General features: G+C 43.5%; 1 protein-coding gene across 1 annotated transcript in view; it reads left to right on the top strand.

Moving 5' to 3' along the window:
- Window positions 1-877: 877 nt before the first annotated feature.
- The window catches only part of furinb (furin (paired basic amino acid cleaving enzyme) b), a 109680-nt gene continuing 89187 nt past the window's right edge, over window positions 878-21370 (top strand). The window contains exons 1-2 of the mRNA XM_083654302.1: window positions 878-1084; window positions 14661-14940. Coding sequence (XP_083510428.1) covers window positions 14764-14940 — 177 coding nt within the window. The 5' untranslated portion in view covers window positions 878-1084; window positions 14661-14763. The remainder of the gene's footprint in view (window positions 1085-14660; window positions 14941-21370) is intronic.

The raw sequence follows: 21370 nt of genomic DNA, 5'->3' as shown, positions 1-21370 counted from the left end.
CTGAAAGCGGGCTGGATTTACTTTACCAGGCTGTCACGGGGTAGATAGACCACACAACCATGCGAGTCAGACTGAGAGCTTTGCATTATAGCCCCCCCTACCGTCCAATGTGAGGAGTTTATTAACTCGTGCGTGTACAGTAAAAGACCAGTAGATGGCGATCACACACAGCTGTGCAAATGACCTAGCTCAAAGCAGGTGGATGGGATTATCTTGACAAAAGTCATCACAATTGGAGATAAACGCCTTTTATGTGGTTAGAAACATATCTTTTATTTCAACTCACTAAAATTGGAGCGAAAACAAAAGTGTTGCGTTTTGTTCAGTAGGCAATATAATTGAATTGTGTTTTCAGAAATGCATTAATTTGAGGCATGTGATGTTATTACTTACACACTATGAGTTTTATAAAGCTCTAGCATGCATGTCGGTGGATAAACTCTTCAGCGCATATAAAGGGTGCCAGGGTGGGTAAACATCTGACAGGTGAGTTTGCCCCGCACTAGGCAAGGGAAGGGAAAAAAAACGTGCCCCGCCCCCCTCGGCGACTGCAGTCAAACAAATCAAGCGCGCACAACAATCCAGTCTGTAACCGTGACGTATTTCCTGGGGAATTTGTGGCAGTTTTGTTGTCATCCGACGTTGTTATGAGCACGCGTTGGACATTATAATGGAGTGGACTTTCTTCACCTTACTGTTGTACTTTGCGTTTGTGCGTTAACACGAGCACAGTCAGCAGACAATGTGAATGAATCTCAGAGCTGAAACCGTAAAAAAACAAAAACAAAAAAGTGGACCGACGGGGAAGTTAGCACAAATATAACGTTAACCGCGGTGCATGGTGGTAAGTTGTTGGCTGATCGGGATAATTGATGGAAGAGGATGAGTGGGTGCGGAGAGCATTGTTTACTCTTCTTCACACCATTGCTTCTAGTAACGTAGAGGGTTTTTAGACTAGCCAGGGGGAAAGTTGAGAGCCGAGCTGCAGGAGAAGAAGGGAAGTCCCCGCCCCGGCCCGGAGAGATACAGTAAAGAAGAGGATCATGAGGCATGACGTCTTGGTCCTTCTTGCCATCTGACGACGGTATGTCTGCTTCATTTTATTTGTATTCTCTTTCTTTATTTTAACCAAAGCTATGAGTTTATTCTGTTTTAAGTAGGGAGCGGACGGAGCCTTAGCGGAGTGGGAGGGAACAATGAATGAGCAAGAACAAAAAGGAGGCATGACGGCTATTGTATTGTACAGTAAAGTGTCTGGCAGCGACAGCCCTCACTGTTTCTTCCAGTTTGGTCATTTGGATCACTCCCCAGTCTGGATAACTACATTAGATTCATCCCGTGGTTCCGTGAGTGTGGAGGCATGTGTCTCTCTCAGCAGATCACTGACCAGCCTTGATCTGCAGCCAGCGCTTGATCCTCTCACAGTCTGAAGTTTATTGTCGGTGAGAAGAACATTACCGGTATGTTTGTTCTTACTGTTTTATTTACAGCGGTGCTGTCATCTGGCAGCGTCACACATTCCACGTACATTCAGGTTTATCTTTTGTTCTCCTGCTCTCTCTCTCTCTCTCTCTCTCTCTCTCTCTCTCTCTCTCTCTCTCTCTCTCTCTCTCTCAGTGTGTGTGCCTGCGTTTCCTCTTACCATATCCAGCAATTTTCTCTATGTAATGAGGCAATAGACATTTGAATTAGGCCTGCTTTGGAGGCAAGATAACAATTTAATCGAGCTGATGTTTAAAAGCCTGCATTTAATTCCTCTTCACGCTGGCATTAGATCAGTAGCCTTGTTAAAGAAGACAGCTGCATGCTGCTGTCTTTGAAACAACAAAAGAGAAATTAAACTTTTAGCGACTGAATTAATCTGTCTTGTTATTGCTCATGTGTTGGATGTCAGCAGGAGGGAGCGGGGGAGTCCAGGTCACTGATATTGAGACAAACAGCAGGTTGCAAGCTTTTGATCTGGGCTTCACTATAGCTCCTCGATAGGATTACAGTATTTCACCGCCTCAAAGATGGACCTAAACTTGTATAGCTGGCCTAGTAGAGGCCACTTCAGGCACCAAAGCAGACAGTGTTAACAGGGTTCGTGCAAAGTCTTTAAAGTCTGGAAAATGCTTGATTTTAACCGTCATGTTTGCAAGATTAGGAAATGGGAATATGCTTGAATTTGAATATACTCCTTGAAAAGTGCTTGATTTTCAACATTTGATTTTCAACATAATCTGGTGTTTCATCTACACAATCAAACCAGAAGATCTTTTAACACCTGAAATGAAACGATCCCGTCGTCATATTATTGTCTCCTTGCGTCTCACACGGGACGCAACCAACCAACCAAGCGGGGCGGACCGGAGCTGGATTGACTGACATGGGCTCCGGAATGAAAAGTGGTGTTTTTCCATTCAGGTCCGCTCCGCTCCACTTCATGTCATGAGAGCCACCATCTGCTCTCAGGGCTCTGAAAGAGCTTGAATTGTACTCTTACAAAGCTGTACGAACCGCCTTGAAAAGCACTATATTATAATGCAATAAATTATTATTATTATTATAAGTGTTATGTCTATGTCTTTATAGTCACTCAAGAAAAACACGTTTGGTGCCACAATTTACAAATGCTCCCACCTACCCGTCTGTACTTCGGGGGTCTCAAAGTTGGTTAAAAAATAAGGCAGGTTTATGCGCTCATTTTCCCGCTTGTGATTGGTCGAATACCATCAAAGGCAGGTATCCGCTCATTTCCCCACTTGTGATTGGTCAAATACCATCGAACTTCCTTCCGGTCTGAAGCATTTTTGTTTCCTTTTCTTTGGAAGATGACATTCCTCCGTCCAAATGTTAATGGGTGGAAGTACAGACTGTCTCTGGAGCATTCGAAGATTGTGGAAGAGATAGACTGACTCGCGAGACTAATGTCTTTATTACTAGAAGAAGTTGGGCCGAGTTGTTCAATGAAGATGTCCAGTGAATGCACACGACTGCCCTACTAGACACTACATTTCCCTACTGCCGACGACACATCGGTCACAAACTCTCAGGCAGCAGCAGCAAGCTGTTTTCAAAGTAGCATTGTCATAAAACAGGAATGCAACGGGGCAGGAAGAGAAACTTGTCAACAGAGGAGGGTGCCGTCTATAAACTAGGGCGGGGGGGGGGGGGGCGTGCTGTGCGGATGAGGGGAAGGTTGACTCCGGGAACGACGCCAAGATCCAGGTGGCCGCTCGAATTGGGTTGAAGCACAGTTGCACGGGACATTACTTATGGAATTGATTCTTCCTCCTCGACACATCACTCCTGCCCGGGACAATGGTTTATCAGGCTCCTTCCTTCCCTGTGCAGCCCGGCGACACGGCGCTGAGATGCGTCAGGCCTTTAGTGGGACTCGCTCGTGACACTTCTCACAGCGTGCTGCCCCAGACCATGTCGATACAGCTCACTGCCAGCTGTGTACTGCTGTCCTCCTGTCTGTGCGCCAAACAACATCCCTGTGCAACTCCTCTGCTTTTCCAATCATTCTTTTCACTCGGAGGCGATGCGCTCCCTCGGGGGGGAAGATGCTTGGCTGTCGGTGCGACCTCACTCGTGCTGCAGCTCTCTCCCCCGTGCCTTGGTTCGTGGCCCCGTGCACGTGGTGGGTGTTGATTTGGCCCATGGGGCAGTCAGTCTGAAATAGAACTTCAACGCCAGATACGACGAGTACACCAGGGGTTTCTGCGCTGTGCTCATCACTACCAACTGAGACAGCCTTTCCTGCATCATCAAGAACGAGATCTGTTATTCCACTCTGTCACGTGTTTGTCAAGTCTCTCCAGAGCTATATGAGTCCAGGCGAAGTTGACTGATTCCACATGCTCTTTTTCCAATGCTTCACATTCGTACAGTTACACCACATTCGCACAACTCCAGTCTTCTACTGCTGCTGGCCACAAAGCTGGAACAGCTGGGGGGGGTCAAGTGTTTTCCAGGTCACACGCATTTTCCAGATGGGGCTTGAGATTCAAAATGGCGACCTCTCCTTGTCTCACGCCCACTCCTTTCGCCTCAAGTCTCTCAGCTACCGCTGTTTTAAAGAGACCTACTTTGTGTAAGAATCAGCCCTTAGCAATATGATTGATAGCAGATCGGAAAAGGTCAGCATCTTTTATAGCTGCTGGCCTGTAGAATCTGCCCACAGTGCAGAGTGGCTGTTGCTCAAGTGCTTTATTATGATGATGATATTAAAACAACGATGAATATTGTTGCGCTGCTGCTCTCCATCGCTCCAAGGACCTGCATCTCCTCCACTGCTGTGTGGAAGTGTCACAGTCACAGCACAGGAGTGGCTCTGGATCTGATGTTAGTTTACACAACACTGTCTTCAACACTGTCTTCTGCTGTCGGCCACTGAGCAGCTACTGGGGGTCAAGTGCCTTCCTCAAGGGAGCTTCAGCTGTGTCTGTGGAAGCAGAGGAGGAGAGGGTTTCTCATTAAAGAATTTTGCAAGGTAGACTGCTGAGGTGTTGTTAAGATCTTGAGACACCGGGGGCTTAGGCAGCCCAGCACAGAAATCTTTACATTTTCACCCGATAATTGCACCGTTTTCACGTTATTTCACAGTAAACTGAATGTAAGATGTGACACACTGTGCTCTACCAGAAGCTTCCGGTCAGGTGCGTAGGCTGGCTTTCACAACAGGGAATCAAAATTGGAGTTCTTATTCAACATGGTTATTATTTTTATTTTCAGCTGCAGCAGTAAAAAATAAATAAATACAAAATAAGAGCCTTGACGTCAATGCAGCTAGATTGTATGTCTAGGGATGGGCACTTTAAGTAATTCCGTATTGAGCCCAGAGAAGCTTAATAATGTAGCCTACATGTGGGGCAAAAACAAAACAAAACAAAAAAACACTGCATGTTTTACTTCCGGTGAGGCATCTGGTGATTCCCACCCCTAACGCGCGGACACAAACACGGGTGTGTGGAAACACGCAAGCGGAACCAACGTTTGGCTATGGTAAACAGTTAATTTCATAGGCTATATGCCTGTAAGAACATCTATTACTATCTCTAATGATAGCGCAGGGATAATCTGCTGTAGAGATGAAACGGTATGAAAATTTGTGTCAATAATGTCATGATTATAGTGTTACAGTATAACTTATCACAGTATTATTGAGGTATTGTTAAAATGTACTGAAAATGTTCAAAAATGACTGATACACAGTGAAATCATTTCACCAAGTTTTATATTGAAAACTCAGTCAGACCCAAAAAGTACTGATACACTCAATAAAATCATAAAATCATTTCACCAAGGCCTGCGTCTGGGAGACTGTTGCTAAATTTGGCTGATGATGGACAGTATTTTTTGTTTTTTGAAAGCACGGTAATAATCACGATAACACGGTTCTAATGATAAGGTATGGTTATATAAATGTAGTCCATTGTCAGGAATTTTAGCACGTTTTTCATTAGACTGGTTATTGTTTCTGGTTATCCCTAATCTGCTGTGTCGGGGCTGTTCACATTATAGCGTTTGTTGCATGGAAAAAGCGCTGCCTGCCTGGAGAGCCCTATTTGTGAAGAGCGGATAACGTAATCTGACATTAGCTCAGCAGCTGTTAGCCTCTCAGTAACTCTTTCTCCATTATTTGTTATCGCTTGCAAACGCTATGGGAAACAGCAGTGGAGTCAAGTCATGTTAGTAAACTAGTGCAACTTTTTCAATGAGTTTTATCTGGCCTGCTTTATGGAGAAGCATACACATTTGGAAATGGACCAACCCTGGTCTCATAGCTTCTGCTTCTATTGTGCGACGACAAGGGCTCCTTTTGAACTGTGACAAAATTAGAAGTGTGACAAAGTGTGTTAACTCTGTGACGTGTCTATCTGAGACTCTCTTCTTCTAAACCTCTCCAGTAGCTCTCCATTGTGTGTCAAGTACTGTCTGTGGCACTCCTCATCTCCTCTGCTCTCTCTCTCCTGTTCTCTTCTCCTCTCTCCTGTCCTCCTGTTCATAAGAAGGATGCACTCAGCATATTATGTCAACCAAAATCTAACCAAATCTCGAATTTTTCGATCAGATAATCACATCATAAACACGTTATTTATCAATTTATTTTACATATAGACGTATATCCAATTATCTGAACACACCACCACTATCAGATGATACAAAAGCAGTAAACCATTAACCCATTCATACCTGATGCAGCATTTGTGTGTATATCCCTCATTTGTGTGCGTATCCCTTTAAGACCGCGAACCGCGTTAACGCGGTTCGCGGCCTTAAAGGGATACACACACAAATGCTGCATCAGGTATCAATGGGTTAATGCACTATTCTATCCCATAGGGGCTAAATAATCTTCAGTACTGCTCATCATTCTTCCCGATGGGCTGACAGTCAGTCACACAACACAGCAACACTATATGATGTCAGGCCAGCTACAGGCCAATATTCAATGCAGCAACAGATGTACATCAATCAGCATTCTTTGCTATTTATTACTTACAGCAGTGGAATCTAATCAGGGAGTCTCTGTGCTCTCTCCATCTGATAACATCTATCTCTCCACCGCCTCATCCCTTCCTCTGTTGTGCTCTTGTTGCTCTTTCAAGTTCTCTCTCTCTCTCTTTCCCCCCCCCCCCCCCCTCTCTCTCTCTCTCTCTCTCTGTAAGTGGCACTCTCTCGTCCTGACTCATCTGCTGCTACAGCAACAGCAGATAACTCGTCCTTCACCTGCTCTAGCCTCGCCTGCACCTCGTTGCCTTCATCCCTTTTTCCTTTTGAAAAAGCTTATTTTACCCGTAGCCTTCAAGTCTTGCCTTTATAAATTAGCTATAGCTAGCTACCACATGGCAACAATGACAAGTCCTGTAACCGGAGCTCTCTCTCTCTCTCTCTCTCTCTCTCTCGTCTCTCTCCTCTGTCTGTCTCTCTCTCTCTCTCCTCTCTCCTCTGTCTGTCTCTCTCTCTCTCTCCTCTGTCTCTCTCTCTTCTCTCCTCTGTCTGTCTCTCTCTCTCGTCTCTCCTCTGTCTGTCTGTCTCTCTCTCTCTCTCTCTCTCTCCTCTGTCTGTCTCTCTTCTCTCTCCTCTGTCTGTCTCTCTGTCTCTCTGTCTCTGTCTCTCTCTCTCCTCTGTCTGTCTCTCTGTCTCTGTCTCTCTCTCTCTCTCTCCTCTGTCTGTCTCTCTGTCTCTCTCTTGCACAAAATGCCAAGTAGTGTGAAGTAGATCTGCTGTTTGAATGACACACAGAGGACTTTTCTGGTGTGATCGGGGCTATTCATAAAACATGCAGGGCTGCAGCCTCGGACACCCAGCCAGCGCTAACGATGACGCTGGCAGACTGTTTTCCAGAACAGGAACATCTTGATCCACATTTTTTGCTATCTTATGTTGAACATTTGGAGGTCTGTCAATAGCTTGAAAAAGAAGGTGCTGAAGGCCTAAATTTAGCATTCCAGTGGTCACATACGCACCACTCTATTTCCAAGGAGTCTCTCTTCACTGTAGCAGGAGTTTTCCCTATGGGCTGGTCAACCTGTGGGTCAGTAGTGGTCCATTAAGACTGATACATAAATAAATTTAAAGTAAAGAGTACGTGGAGGGGGATCAAAGGTGCATCACATCTTTTTCACCCTGACAACTTTACTTTCATATATTCTCTCTTTCCCTTTCCTATTCTGAGCTGAGTGAGTGTGTTGTGTCTTAATCGTGACTGAGCCTACCTAACATGAGCATGGAAAAGCAGCAGACCAAATAAACAAACAAAAATGCAAAGGTGGGGCTGAAAATGTAAGAGAAAACCAGTGACACATAGAACCAAATGCCACAAATCAATTAATTAATTGGCTCTAAACTAACATTAAAGCAAGTACAGTAGGTCATAGGTAATGTATTGTTGATTGTACTGTAAATTATTGATGTTTGCACTTTGGTTGTGTATTTGCACATGTCGGCACTGGTGTGCTATGCACTATTGTTTTTTTGTTGTTGTTTTTGTTATGGCACTGTGTATCTATGTGGCAGCCTGTATGTCCAAGACAAATTTCCCTCGGGACAAATTAAAATAATCTTGAATCTTGAATCTTGAAACAGTATCAGTTTGGCTAACATCAACACGTAGCTGCATAATCTAAAGAGTTTAGCATTGAGCTTATGCGACTTACATTATTTTCTATTTTCGTTGATTCATTTTCATTCATTTCATTTCATTCATTCCTCTGTGATTTCAGTGAGTCTAAAGCTGTCCTCTGTGATTTGAGTTTAGATTTCAGTGAATATATGAATAAATTATGAATAAATGATTTAATAATAGCCTACGGACATTCTGATTGTCGACAATCAGACTGATTGTCGACAATCAGGCTGGCTCTGATGAAGGCTGGCTCTGATGACTACGACTTGTTTTCATTTACCAGACCAGAGGTAAGTTGGTCAAGTTCAAACTGCCGATGCAATCATGCAAAACCCCCAAAAGTGTATCCATGCAAACACTAGTTTCACAAGTCGCCAAAACAGGATCTGAAGAATGAAGATGTTGTTTTTAATTTAATGGATAAAAATGCTCGTTCTTCAGGCCATTACGCACAGCGTAGCTGACTACAGCAGCTGGATTAAAATGCCAAAAATGCGCACTGTTTCTTGTAGTTGTGTCGGATCGAGGTCAGATCATGTTCTCACCACAAACTAACTGTCCCGCAACCGAGTGCGATTGCTGTGTTCACACTTCTCCAAACGAACCGCACCAAGGGTGAAAACTAAGTCTAAAGTTGCCCTCTGTGATTTCAGTGAGTCTAAAGTTGTCCTCTGTGATTTGAAGTTTAGAGCTTCATGTCAGTTCAGTTTTGGGTTTGAGATCAGTCTCTTGTTAACTCCTCTCCAGGCTGTGAGGGGAGGTGTTTTGTTGTTGTTGTTTTTGTATTATTATGTGCTCGTTAGTTTTCGCAATGCTGTACGGTGGAATGATCTCAGTCTCCCCGTCTCTTTCTCCCTTTTCTCACTCTTTCAGTGACTGTCTCCTTGCCGTCTCAGAGTGACAGCCAGACCCCCCTGCTCCTGTTTTTGTGACTCCGGCATAGCGTCTAATGAGCTCACAAGAATGGCTGCAGAAGCCCCTGGTGGTCATGTTTCCAGCATCTCTCGTCTCTTGCTCTGCTCTAAGTTGAATAGGCATAACTGCCCTGAAGTGGGGGAGTGGGTTAAGGTGAATGACGAGCAGTGTGTCATCTGTCTTGGTAAAAGTTGCTTGAGGGCTATAGAATTAAATTATTCTCTATTTTGCGTTATACCCAGTCCCAGGTCATTTCACACACCCCTGAGTCAAGCATATATACAAGAAGCTTTGGACTTACATGGTAATGACAGAAGAACAACACATACATACATACATACATACATACATCTACATACATACATACATACATCTACATACATACATACATACATACATACATACAGTACATACATACATACATACATACATACATACACATACAACACAACTACACCCTGTAGGTGTAGGACGCAGGGGGACATAAATGGTTTTCACGGAATTGTGTTGCTAGCAAACAATTTGAACCCTAGCTTATTTGCTGTCAGCTATTGTATTAGCAAACACTTCAACAGGAAGTAAGCTCGGGGCAATTGAATATGTTTATTTTGTCAAGTTAAACTCGTCTAGATACTATAGGAATATTATAGGATAATATTAGTCAAGTGGGCGGGGCTGCATAAGGTGAAAAGGAATACTGGAATATTATAGGAACAATGCATGCTCATTTCTAGCCTCACTAGCGTGCCTCGCACACTTTGCGTGCTCACCTGTAGCTCACCTGGCTTACGCCTTGCACATGTGCAGTAGGGCAATTGAGCAATTATGAGCCACGCAGAACCCCTCGCCTTATTATAGTAGTGTGAGATACTACCGTAAATTCCGGACTATAAGGCGCACCGGTGTATAAGCCGCACCTGCAAAGTTGACTGTTTTTTACATATATAAGCCGCACCGGACTATAAGCCGCGGGTGTTTTAATGTTTTTTTTTTTTTATTATTTTTTTTATTGTGTTTTAATGTTTAATTACCATATGTAAGGGTTCATGCACAGAGGGGATTGTCGGGAAAGAGATGGCTGTTTGAGGAAGCTCCCATTTATTAACATTTCAACAAAACAAAACAACATAACACAACACCACCTGTGTTGTTTTTTACAGTGCACACAGTGTCCGCGGTGTGGTGAAAAGAGGGCAAGAGAGGAAATTAAAACAGAAGTGGATTTATAGTTAGAAAGAGTGCTAAAAAAGAGAGATTTTATTTATTTATTTATTTATTTTTTGAAAAAATCCATAGATAAGCCGCACCGTTATATAAGCCGCAGGGGCCAAAAAAGGCCAAAAAACGGGAAAAAAGCCGCGGCTTATAGTCCGGAATTTACGGTAGATCCCTATTGCCAAATACAATTGTATTAACTATCTATCTCAGTGTAAGAAATTTAAAACATATTTTGTTTTACAAAAATTTACAAAATGTTGGGGGCACTTTAAAAAATAGTAATTAGTGCATAAAGTAAAGTTGCTAGAGCATAGTGTAAACAACAGTGCTGTTTGTGTGTTCTTCATCGTTCTCTTCTGGCAACCAACTTGCAGGTGCTGAGTGTGTTAGAGATGGAAATTAAATGAATTGAAAATAAAATTATCAAAATAGTGGGGCAATTTTTGCCCCTGGACAATGGTTTTTAGGGGCATTCTGAGATTTATTGGGGGCATTTTTGCCCTTGCCCCTGGCTAAATTCCTACACTGATCTATCTCCTACTAGACAGGACAGGAGTAGGCACTAGGCAGGGCGCACTAGGCAGGGCACCCTTTGCAAGCGAAATAATGTTTTTGTGCCAAAAATGTTTTCGCACGCGCGCTTCACCACCGCTGCTACATCTCCATCCTAGGGGAAACACTGGAACAAATCGCTCACTGCCCGTAGGCATCCTCCCAATTAGACTTACAGTACTAGGACTTTTTTCCTAGTCCCTGAAAAACGGTCAGATGTTTGACAGGACCCATCTCCCAAACTGTGAGGGGAATCAATAGTGTCACTGCTGCTGCTGCACATATGAAAAATCATGACATGTAAAAGACAGTTTTTTTTGACATAGTGGAAGCATGCAATATTAAGACACTTGGACAGCGACATGGCATCATCTTCCTAAGTGGCCCCTAGTGGGGCTATTGCCTGTGCCTCCATGGTTTGTCTGATCTATGTCTGTGAAGCCTATCTATGGCACCAGTACAGTGGTCTCCGGGGCAAAAAGACTTCACTACTCTGCTTTAGGATACTGCCACCTCTGCAGAAATCACAAGCGCTTAATAAGGATGTAGCGAATGAGCTAATCCTTTGTTTTGGGCGTGTGGGTAACATAGAGGTAAGAGCACTCTCCTACCACCGCGCGCGGAGACCTGGGTACAATTCCCGGCAGTGGTACTTCCGGCTTGGTCAGAAGTTCCTACTAGGGATGCACGATATATCGGCAATCATATCGGTATCGGTAATGCGGTAAATCTATAATTGATGGGCTTTTCCAAATGATTTGGAAATAAGGAAATGCATTAGTTTTTCAAATTCAAAGTGTTTACATGTGTTTTTCAGAATGTACAACATTTGATTATCATAGAAACTCGTTTTTATACAGATCATATCGACATCGGTAAATATCGGTTATCGGCCATAACAGCAATCTTAATATCGGTTTTTCATATCGGTGCATCCCTAGTTCCTACAGACACAATTGGCCGTGTCTGTGGGTGGAAAGCCGGTGGTCGCTGCACACTAGATCCACTGTCTCCTCTGAATCGCCGCGGCGCATGTTCGCGGGGGAGGGGAACTGGGGGGAATACCATGATCCTCCCCCCGCGCTATGTCCTACAGCAGCATTGCAAACCATGAACGGAGTGATGACAGCTTTCTGTAAACTTAAACTAAAAGTTATTTTTATGCCAGTTCAAACTAAATTCAACAGCCATCATCTCCAAATAAGCCTGAAGAGCAGAAAACAAAGTAAATCTGGGCATCCAACTAAATTTCTTACTAGGCAATTAGGTAAAGACAGCTGTGTTTCGATATGGTAGGACCTCTGTAACCATATACATGTAACTGCACTTTTACATTGTGATGTTGTACAGAGTGCACTAGTGTTAGCCTGGCTCCACTAGTGCTTTAACGATTAGTCGATCGACAGAAAATTAAGCGACATTTTTTTTTTAAATACATGATTAATCGTTTAGATACATTTTTAAGAAGGGGGGGGTGACTCAAATTCTCTTGTTCCAGCTTCTTAAATGTGAATATTTCCTGTTTTCTTTAGTCTTCTATGACCATAAACTGATTATCTTTGGGTTGTGGACTGTTAGTCTCGACAATAGAAGACATTTGAGGATGTCATATGTTGGACTTTGGTGAAAAAGTAATCGACATTTTTCACCATTTTGGAGACATTTTGTAGACCAAGCGACTACCGTAATCAGTTAAAATGATCGACAGATTAATGGATTTATTGAAAGGAATGGTTAGTTGCAGCCCTAGAGTAGTGCAGCATGTTGCTAGTGTTAACCCATTGATACCTGATGCAGCTTTTGAGTGTATATCCCTCATTTGTGTGTGTATCCCTTTAAGACCGCGAACCGCGTTAACGCGGTTCGCGGTCTTAAATGGATACACACACAAATGCTGCATCAGGTATCAATGGGTTAAGTGAATCAAGGCTGTCTTGTTGCCATTTTGTTCCTTAACTGGAAACCCAGAATGCTGCCACAAAGCACATTTCAAACCTTTCAGTTCTGCACGAGTTCATCTTGTCCTGTCTGAACCTTTCTGAATGTCATTTCTTAATATTAAATATTAGACTACAGCTGCTGTCATCACAAACATTTTCTATTCAGCGAACAGCAGGCATATCATCAGATTTATTCATGTGAAATGTTGTGTCAGACTTTTGTTACATCCCTATATGAATATATGAATGTCTAGATAATAGACCAGAAGATCAAAGATAAAGTATTCATAAAAAGAGCTTACCAACAAAAAAACAGCAAATCACATCTGAGCTCTGCATAATGACATTTTGTTGGGTTCAGATTGGACGTTTAGCCCTTATTTCTTTTCACATCACTTCACTTCACTGTGTTGCAGGGATTGTCTCAGTCTGAAAAAGCAACATGATGCCATGCTGGCTGGTAGGATTAGCACATTTAGCAGCACAGTATTACTGAAGCAATGCTGGACAAACATGCATACAGTACCTCCATACATAGCCCCGCCCCCCTCCTTTCTTCAGCTGAACTGATGTACTTTGCAGATCCCCACACACCCTATCATATTTCTTCCCACTTACGTCAGCTACTGACAGTGAGTTAGTCGCTGACAGTGACTTCCCGCAGAGCTTTGCCTTTTACATGAGACTTACCAGCTCCTGCAACTACCAAATTCTCTTTAAATGATGCTCCTGTTTATTACATTGTATATAGTTGGTGCTCTGGTAAAGGGTTAGTCTAGAGTTGTAAATTGGTTTTGGGGTAGGGGTCAGATATGGGGTGAGTGACTCTTGTGTGTTGATTACTATTTTGTAAACTGTCCTTCTGTCTGTCTAGTACAGGGGCGCCGATTCATGTCTGTGCCAGTGGGTGCCCATGCTTATGCTCGCTCCGTCAGGTCACCCGCCCGGGTGCTCCCTTTTAATAAACTCCTTTTAATAAACTCCTTCCTAGGCTCGCCCACTACGCGGGCTCGCTCGTCCTGCAGCTCGCATTCACAGCTTGAGACCAGCATCACTGATGATGTCAGATTTATGACATCACTGATCACTGATGATGTCACAGTGGGATTTATGACATCACTGATGATGTCACAGTGGGATTTATGACATCACTGGGATTTATGACATCACTGATGATGTCACAGTGGGATGTATGACTTCACTGATGATGTCACAGTGGGATTTATGACATCACAGTCGGACAATCACAGTGGGACAGAGAAACAAACAGACAGACAGACAGACAGACAGACAGACAGACAGAGCCCTAGCTCCCATTTATATACTGATGATGATGATGATGATGATGATGATGATGATGATGATGATGATGATGATGTAGTTAAATTAATCAGATGTTCAAAATATTCTAAATCTAAGAGCAACGTTTTAGTGAACATTTTAACATTCTGTCCCTCAGAAACCTGAGCTTCTCCAGCTAGAAGAAGGGTACCCCTTTAGGAATAGCTGGATCCCAGAACGTGTCCTGTATCACAGCAATACGCCTATATCATTCCCATTCCAAAGTGTGAAATATACAAGGGAAGACTGCCACATCATTCTGCCTTCAACACAGCACTTGTCTGTCTTGCTGTAATGTGTATGCTTTCCACACTTCTGAACAGATAGACTTTCTTTGTCAGAGTTTGACAGTCGAGACAGAGCCAGCTCAGCTGAGTGTGAGACACGATACGATACGGTCTGTGGGCATGCTGTTGTCTCCCTGGCGTTTTCAGTTTGTTAGCATCCACATGTCGGTAATTCAGAACCGAGAGTGACCCAATTAAGAGCAGAGGGCCATGTTTGTGTTTATAACTGGGTCTGTATTAAGAGTGCCATGTTTGTGTTTATAACTGGGTCTGTCATCTCGTCTCTAGGCCACTGTTCTACTTTGCTGCTGTAAGGTGGAGCGGCTGCGCTCTGCCTCGGAGGCTGTGACGGACGGACAGACAGACGGCTCCGTGCCCTGCTCTCCTTCTCATGGATGCCAGGGTGGCCCCGCTGCAGCTATGGGCAGTGCTGCTCCTCCTGTTGGCATCACTGAAGTGGACCGGTTCTGCGGAGGTCTACACCAACACCTGGGCAGTCCAGATCAGGGGGGGACCGGAGGAGGCTGACCGCATTGCCAGGAAACATGGCTTCATCAACCACGGCAATGTACGTTTTTGTTTTGTGTGTGTGTGTGTATGTGTGTGTGTGTGTGTGTGTGTGTGTGTGTGGGTGGGGTACAAACTACAGCTGTCACACACACTGTAACTATGTATGTCAGTCTGTGTGAGACTATCCTTGCATCTATGGGTTTCAGCTGAACATCAGGGCTGAGCTATAAAACGCCTGACACAGCACCAGTGGTGAATGAAGTACCTGAAAAACACACTTGAGTACAGATATCTTACCAGGGAATGACTTTGGTAGAAGTTAGTCACCTATTGGAATATTACCTGAATAAAAGTCTTAAAGTATCTGATATTTGCTGTACTTAAGTATCAAAAGTAATTCTCTGATATTAAATGTACTCAAGTATTGAAAGTCAAAGTAAATGCTAATAAAAAAGCAGTGGAGTGTGGATCGCGATTAACGTAACTTGCAAGCTAGGAGCACTGGTTCACCAAACCAGCTTGCTTGCAGGCTATCAAATTTCTTGCGATTTTATTTTGTAGTAACGAGTAACGAGTATGCATTTTATTTTGGAAATGTAGTGGAGTAAAAGTGAACGTTGAGAGAAATATAAATAGTCAAGTAAAGACAACAACTAAAACAAGTAACAAAGTATTATTACTTGGTTACATACATTACACCACTGCATGACCCCATCCAGTGTCTGCAGCAGATTGCAAAAGTATCTCTTCCTCCTGTGGCTTAATTGGGGCGCACTCCCCGACACACACTGGCAGACTCCTGGGCGATGGAGAGACGGACGGGTGACAGTTGTGTTTACAGAGGTGTATTGGGAGTAGACAGGGGGAGAAACACTGTTATTCTGAGGGCTAGGGAGAAGGTTGCCATATAATTGGGGTTCTGGAAGGTTTACATTTACTGCTCCGCTGCTTGACTCTGTATTTTTTTTCCCTCTCGAGCCAAGCCTTTTTAATTAATTGAGCTGTTGTCTTTGTCGCTTTGCAGATAAGGTAAGAAAAACTATTGTCAGAGGAGAGAAAGGAGAGTGGAGGAGTGACTCATTGTTTTTTCACACTGCTGTGTTATAGGGTCTTGAATATCAACATGCTTCTGAGGTTAAGCTTCTCCATATTTTGCACGCAGCAGTTGACATTGAGTTGCTTTGGTCTCCGCTCCCCCTGTTGCTCCACTTGAGACTTCTTCACTTCACTCTATTTGTATGCGTCTGTGTGTAGCTGGCTGCGTGCTACACACACACACACACACACACACACACACACACACACACACACACACACACACACACACACACACACACACACACACACACACACACACACACACACCAGTGAGCAACCTTCTGGATTACTTCTTCCTCTTAGGAATATTATGCGTTGGAGGTTCTGCATATTCCCACCCCGCCTCTCCCCGCCTGCAAAAAAAAACGAAGAGAGGATTTTCTAACGCAGAGCTTTGCCAAATTAATTCAGGCTTATAAGTGCTTTCTTTATTTGGTGGAGGAGAGCTTTGTCTGGACTGGAGTGCAGAGCCAGATGTTGTTAGTCGTCCCTGCATCGTGGCGGAGCTGAGCAGCTGTCTGATCTGGGAGGCTAGACGGCGCGTGTCATTATTAAACAGCCTTTATTGTACAGCCTATCACATTAAGTTGTCTCCATATGACTTAATACTGGGCTTGGCCCAAGTGACGTAAATTCTGCTGTAATGTGGAGTCCACTGGGTATCGATCTGGCAGGTTGCAGTTGTTTTAGCAGTCTATTGTGCTGCAGAGAGAGAGAGAGAGACAGAGAGAGAGAGAGAGCTCACATTAAGAGAAACGGCCTAACAGACCTTTATTCTTAATTGCTTCTGTGAATTCTAGACACAGAATCAATTTTTAATCTTATTGAATTAGGTCAAATTAAGTGTTCAATATTCTGCTCAGTTCACACATATACAGTCATACGTATTCATGTCCATTACGCAGGCCCAGCGCAATTCTGTGGAGCCAAGGAAAATCACTCTTCCGCTCGGTTATGCAATTCTTCTCTCTCTCTCAGTCTGCAGTGTTTGATCACTTTCAAACTCTGTCTCCCAAACTTTCTCTCTCTCTCTCTCTCTCTCTCTCTCTCTCTCTCTCTCTCTCTCTCTCTCTCACACACACACATACTCTTTCTCTCTGTCTCTCTGTCTTGCTCTCACATTCCACGCAGGTGCAAAGACATCTCCAGCCTCCATTCTATTCTGGAGTAATGAGGAAGCGTACACAGTAGTGGCTGCAGATAATTGTGGCGGGGGGATCTAAGAGGGAGCTTAATTATTTACAGCAGGTGCTAACTTTTTTCTAAATTATATATATTTCTGAGCTGAAGACAAGGCTATGCGGCTATTAGGGCTGTCACTTTTTCCCCCAAATAAAATTCGAACGAACTTTAATTGCCCGAAATTCGTTCGAATATATTCGAAGTTTTTTGGTTAATTAAAAAAAAAAAAAAAAAAAAAAAATTTTTTTTTTTTTTTTTTTTTTCCTTCAGTCCAGCAGCCTGTTGCACCAGCTGAACGTAAGTTCTGTCTTAAGTTAGGGTGTAAAGTCCACACTAACTGCTACGTTCAAACTAGTTAGTTTGACACTAAAGTTGTGTCTTTGTTTGGTTGCACCACGGAGACGTAAGGTACATCTTAACTAGTAGACCCTAAAGTCCATACTAACCAAAATAGTGTCGCAGACAATGACGTGTACAGTATCTGTGACCAATCAGTGAAAAGCACGGTGGAAACGGTGTTTATTTACGGTTGTTTAAGTGGAGTGAAAACAGGACATGTTGCCCACCGCAAATTAGTGCTTTCATATTTCATCAACACTAATCAAATGAGAACGTTATTGAGTAACGTTCGTTTAGGTTCATATTACTGTTAACGTTTATCTGTGAGCTCTTCATCAGTATTGTAGGCTATACCACCATCCTGCCTCACTAAATTGTTGCGGTTATTTTAATTTGTATGCAGTGCTGCAGCTTGTGGGAAACAAAAGCGTGAGTCATAAATATCAAAGGGTGTAATTTATCACGGAGAGCGCGTTGCGGACGCAAAACAACGATGCGCCACGGTGCCAAGTTGCAATCCGTGCCGACTGCTATTTTACGGAGGACTTTACACCTAGTAAGACGTAGGTGTAAATTTTAAGTTCTAACTTATGCCTACGTTGTAACTATTTCACTTGGTGCAACCCAAATATTTTTAGTAGTGCGTAAACTCGGACTTAGTGAGACTTTACGTTCAAACTAGCTTACGTTTCAACTTACGCACAGCTGGTGCAACCCACTGCAGGCCACCGGGCATCAGCCCGACGTGTTAGCTTGGACGCTCACAGTCACAACACTGCCTCACAAACTTGGCTGCATCCAACTCGAGACAACTTTTCAGACCCTGGAGACAATCTTTCTCAGAAGAGACTAACGCGACAAATCTGGAGACTTTTTCTGACATGGGATTAACATTACCAGCAAGCAGCAGTTGGTTAATTTTGGTTCATAAAATTTTTTTTTTTTTATAATTATAATAAAAAATAAAATAAAAATTCGAACATTCAAATTACATTTCGAAAACGAACCCCTCCCCCCACATTCGAAGTTGCATTCGAATTTCGAATGAAAAGTGACAGCCCTAGCGGCTATGCACACAATTTTACACGGCAAATAAAGTTTTTATAGACTTTATAAGTCTTATTTTAAGTTTAGCTTTATAGTCAGAAGTTACACAAACACCAGATTTAAAAATGTGCTATATCAGAGAAATGAATCACTGTATTAATCATGTAAACAAAAACAGTGCCACATACACAGGCACATCCATTCATCATACAGTGCGATAGTAAAGAAAAAAAATCAATAGAACCATTTATATAGACCAGGGGTGGCCAGAGTTTTTTTAGGATGAGAGCTACGGTACTTACAAAAAAATAAAACTAGTCGCAAGCTACTTCTTTTCCCCTTGTCCCCCCAACTCCATATTTAGCACATTTTAACAGTATTATATTATTTATTTAACATTATTTAATATTTAATAATGTTATAATGTTAAATACTGTAGACACTGAGTTAGCTACATTAGAGGGATTTAGTTAATGCATTCAAATTTGAAATTTGGATTTCTTTGGTGAGCTACTTATTGATGGCCCAAGATCTAACAGTAGATCACGATCTACCTATTGGGCACCCCTGATATAGACAGCTCTACATAACAACCAGACTGCAGTCTTAAGCTGTCCAGCACAGTCCTACAGTGGGCTGTGCCGGATAGCTTACGTAGTTACGTGGGCGGAGCAGACTAAATGGAACTCTGACTCGACTCATAGCCACACACACTCATAGACTCATAAACACAAGCAACCGAGGAAACTCACTGTGTAGATGGTACTACTCGCAAGATCACACTGTTATGATTGGACCACTTGTTTCTGATAACTAGTCATTTTCAGTTGGCAGATTTTCCTGAATCTCTGATGCCATATGGCAGCCTGTCGTTTTGGAGTGTGTGACGTTAAAGCGCTCGGGTACCAGGGTGCGAAGGAGAAGTGCGAGCCTTATTACTCACCCCCACAAACCCCAACCAAGCCACCTCCTGTTTCTTTGGTTCCAGGTTGCACAGCACCACACAGCATGCAAAGTATCTCTTCTGAAACCCTGTGATGGAGCTGCTATAATATGCTGTTTTGATGTGAGGGTCTTTTTGTTGTTGTTGTTTTTGTTTTCTCCTCCGATCAAGTTCGCCAGCCGCTTTATTTCATCTGACAACGTTACACCGGCACGACATGGGAGGATCACACTATTCCCCCCAGTTCCCCTCCCCCCAAACAGGCGCCCCGACTGACCAGAGGAGACACTAGTGCAGTGACCAGGACATAATACCTCTAAGCCTAATCCAGCTTCCCACCCCCAGACACGTCCAATTGTGCCTGTATGGATGCCCGACCAAGCCGGAGGTAACACGGGGGCTCGAACCTACAACCCTCGTGTTGGTAGGCAGGGAATCTATCGCTGCACCACCCAGATGCCCCTTTTTGTTTTTGAGAGAGAGAGAGAGAGAGAGAGAGAGAGAGAGAGAGAGAGAGAGAGAGAGAGAGAGAGAGAGAGAGAGAGAGAGAGAGAGAGAGAGAGAGAGAGAGAGAGAGAGAGAGAGAGAGAGAGAGATGTTTGGAGGGTGGAAGAGGGATAAAAAGAACGGAGATAATTATCAGCTTCCCATTGTAAAAGAAAGAAAGGGAGCGGAACAGAGAGGGTACAGTAAGTGATAGCAGGAGGAGTAGAGTGAAAAAGAGAGGGAGAGAATGGAGTATGTATGAAGTGCTAAAGAGCATGTGAGACGGAAAGAACGTCGGGTGAAATTTAGCATTAACAGCCAGAGAGTCTGGGGTGAGATGATGTGCGATCATTGTCTCACAGAGGCATCAATAGCAAGCCGTGTTTTAGTCTCCCTGACCCTGAGTAGGTGCTGGGAGACAGAGATAATCTATTCACCTTATTATTTTATATATATATATTTTATATATTATTTTGGGCGAGAACGTAACATTCCAAATAATGTGACCAGTTTATCAGAATAACGCCTATTTGGAAATATTTAATGAGCAGCGAGGACTGAGAGCGCTGGCTGTGTGGACACACACTGTGTCGGACTAGCTAACCTAGTATCTGTCAACCCCCTACTACTGGCAGTGAGAAAACACTGTTGACGTGCTTTTGTAACCAACGTTAAATACCGACCAGGTACAGACATCGGCTCCTCGCAGCAGTAACACTATGAGCATGTCACTGAAGTTGGCCGCAGTGTAGCTTCTGAATGTTGCCAAACTTCATTCATATTGACGTTTTGTTTTGAAATTGGCCGCCAACTAGCGCTGAACCGGAAGAACAAATACAATTGCATCTAATGGGGAAGAGAGAAAAAGTTGGCGTGGTGAATAAGGTGAATAGGCCGTGCGCTGTGTGACAGTACAGGAGACAGAGATCATCTATAGGCCGTGTGCTGGGTGGCACTACAGGAGACAGAGATCATCTATAGGCCGTGCGCTGTGTGACACTACAGGAGACAGAGATCATCTATAGGCCGTGCGCTGTGTGACACTACAGGAGACAGAGATCATCTATAGGCCATGTGCTGGGTGACACTACAGGAGGAGACAGAGATCATCTATAGACCATGTGCTGGGTGACACTACAGGAGGAGACAGAGATCATCTATAGACCATGTGCTGTGTGACAGTACAGGAGACAGAGATCATCTATAGAGACACTGCATGAAATAAGCCACGCCCATCACGGGGGGAAAAGCTCCATTCATTTCCACACACCAGCGTCATTTTCCTTGAATTAAACATAGCTAAAAGCTGTTGTGTGGTGGGTTGCGCAGACAACAAATTAAAAAAATCGCCAGTTAAAGTTTTTGTTGTACTCCTGAGCAAAACAAGGAAGCC

The sequence above is a fragment of the Poromitra crassiceps genome (genome assembly GCF_964638095.1).
Source record: "Poromitra crassiceps genome assembly, chromosome: 18".
NCBI lineage: Eukaryota > Metazoa > Chordata > Actinopteri > Beryciformes > Melamphaidae > Poromitra > Poromitra crassiceps.
Note: the sequence above shows the minus strand (reverse complement) of the source record. Positions and strands in the feature narration are given on the sequence as shown.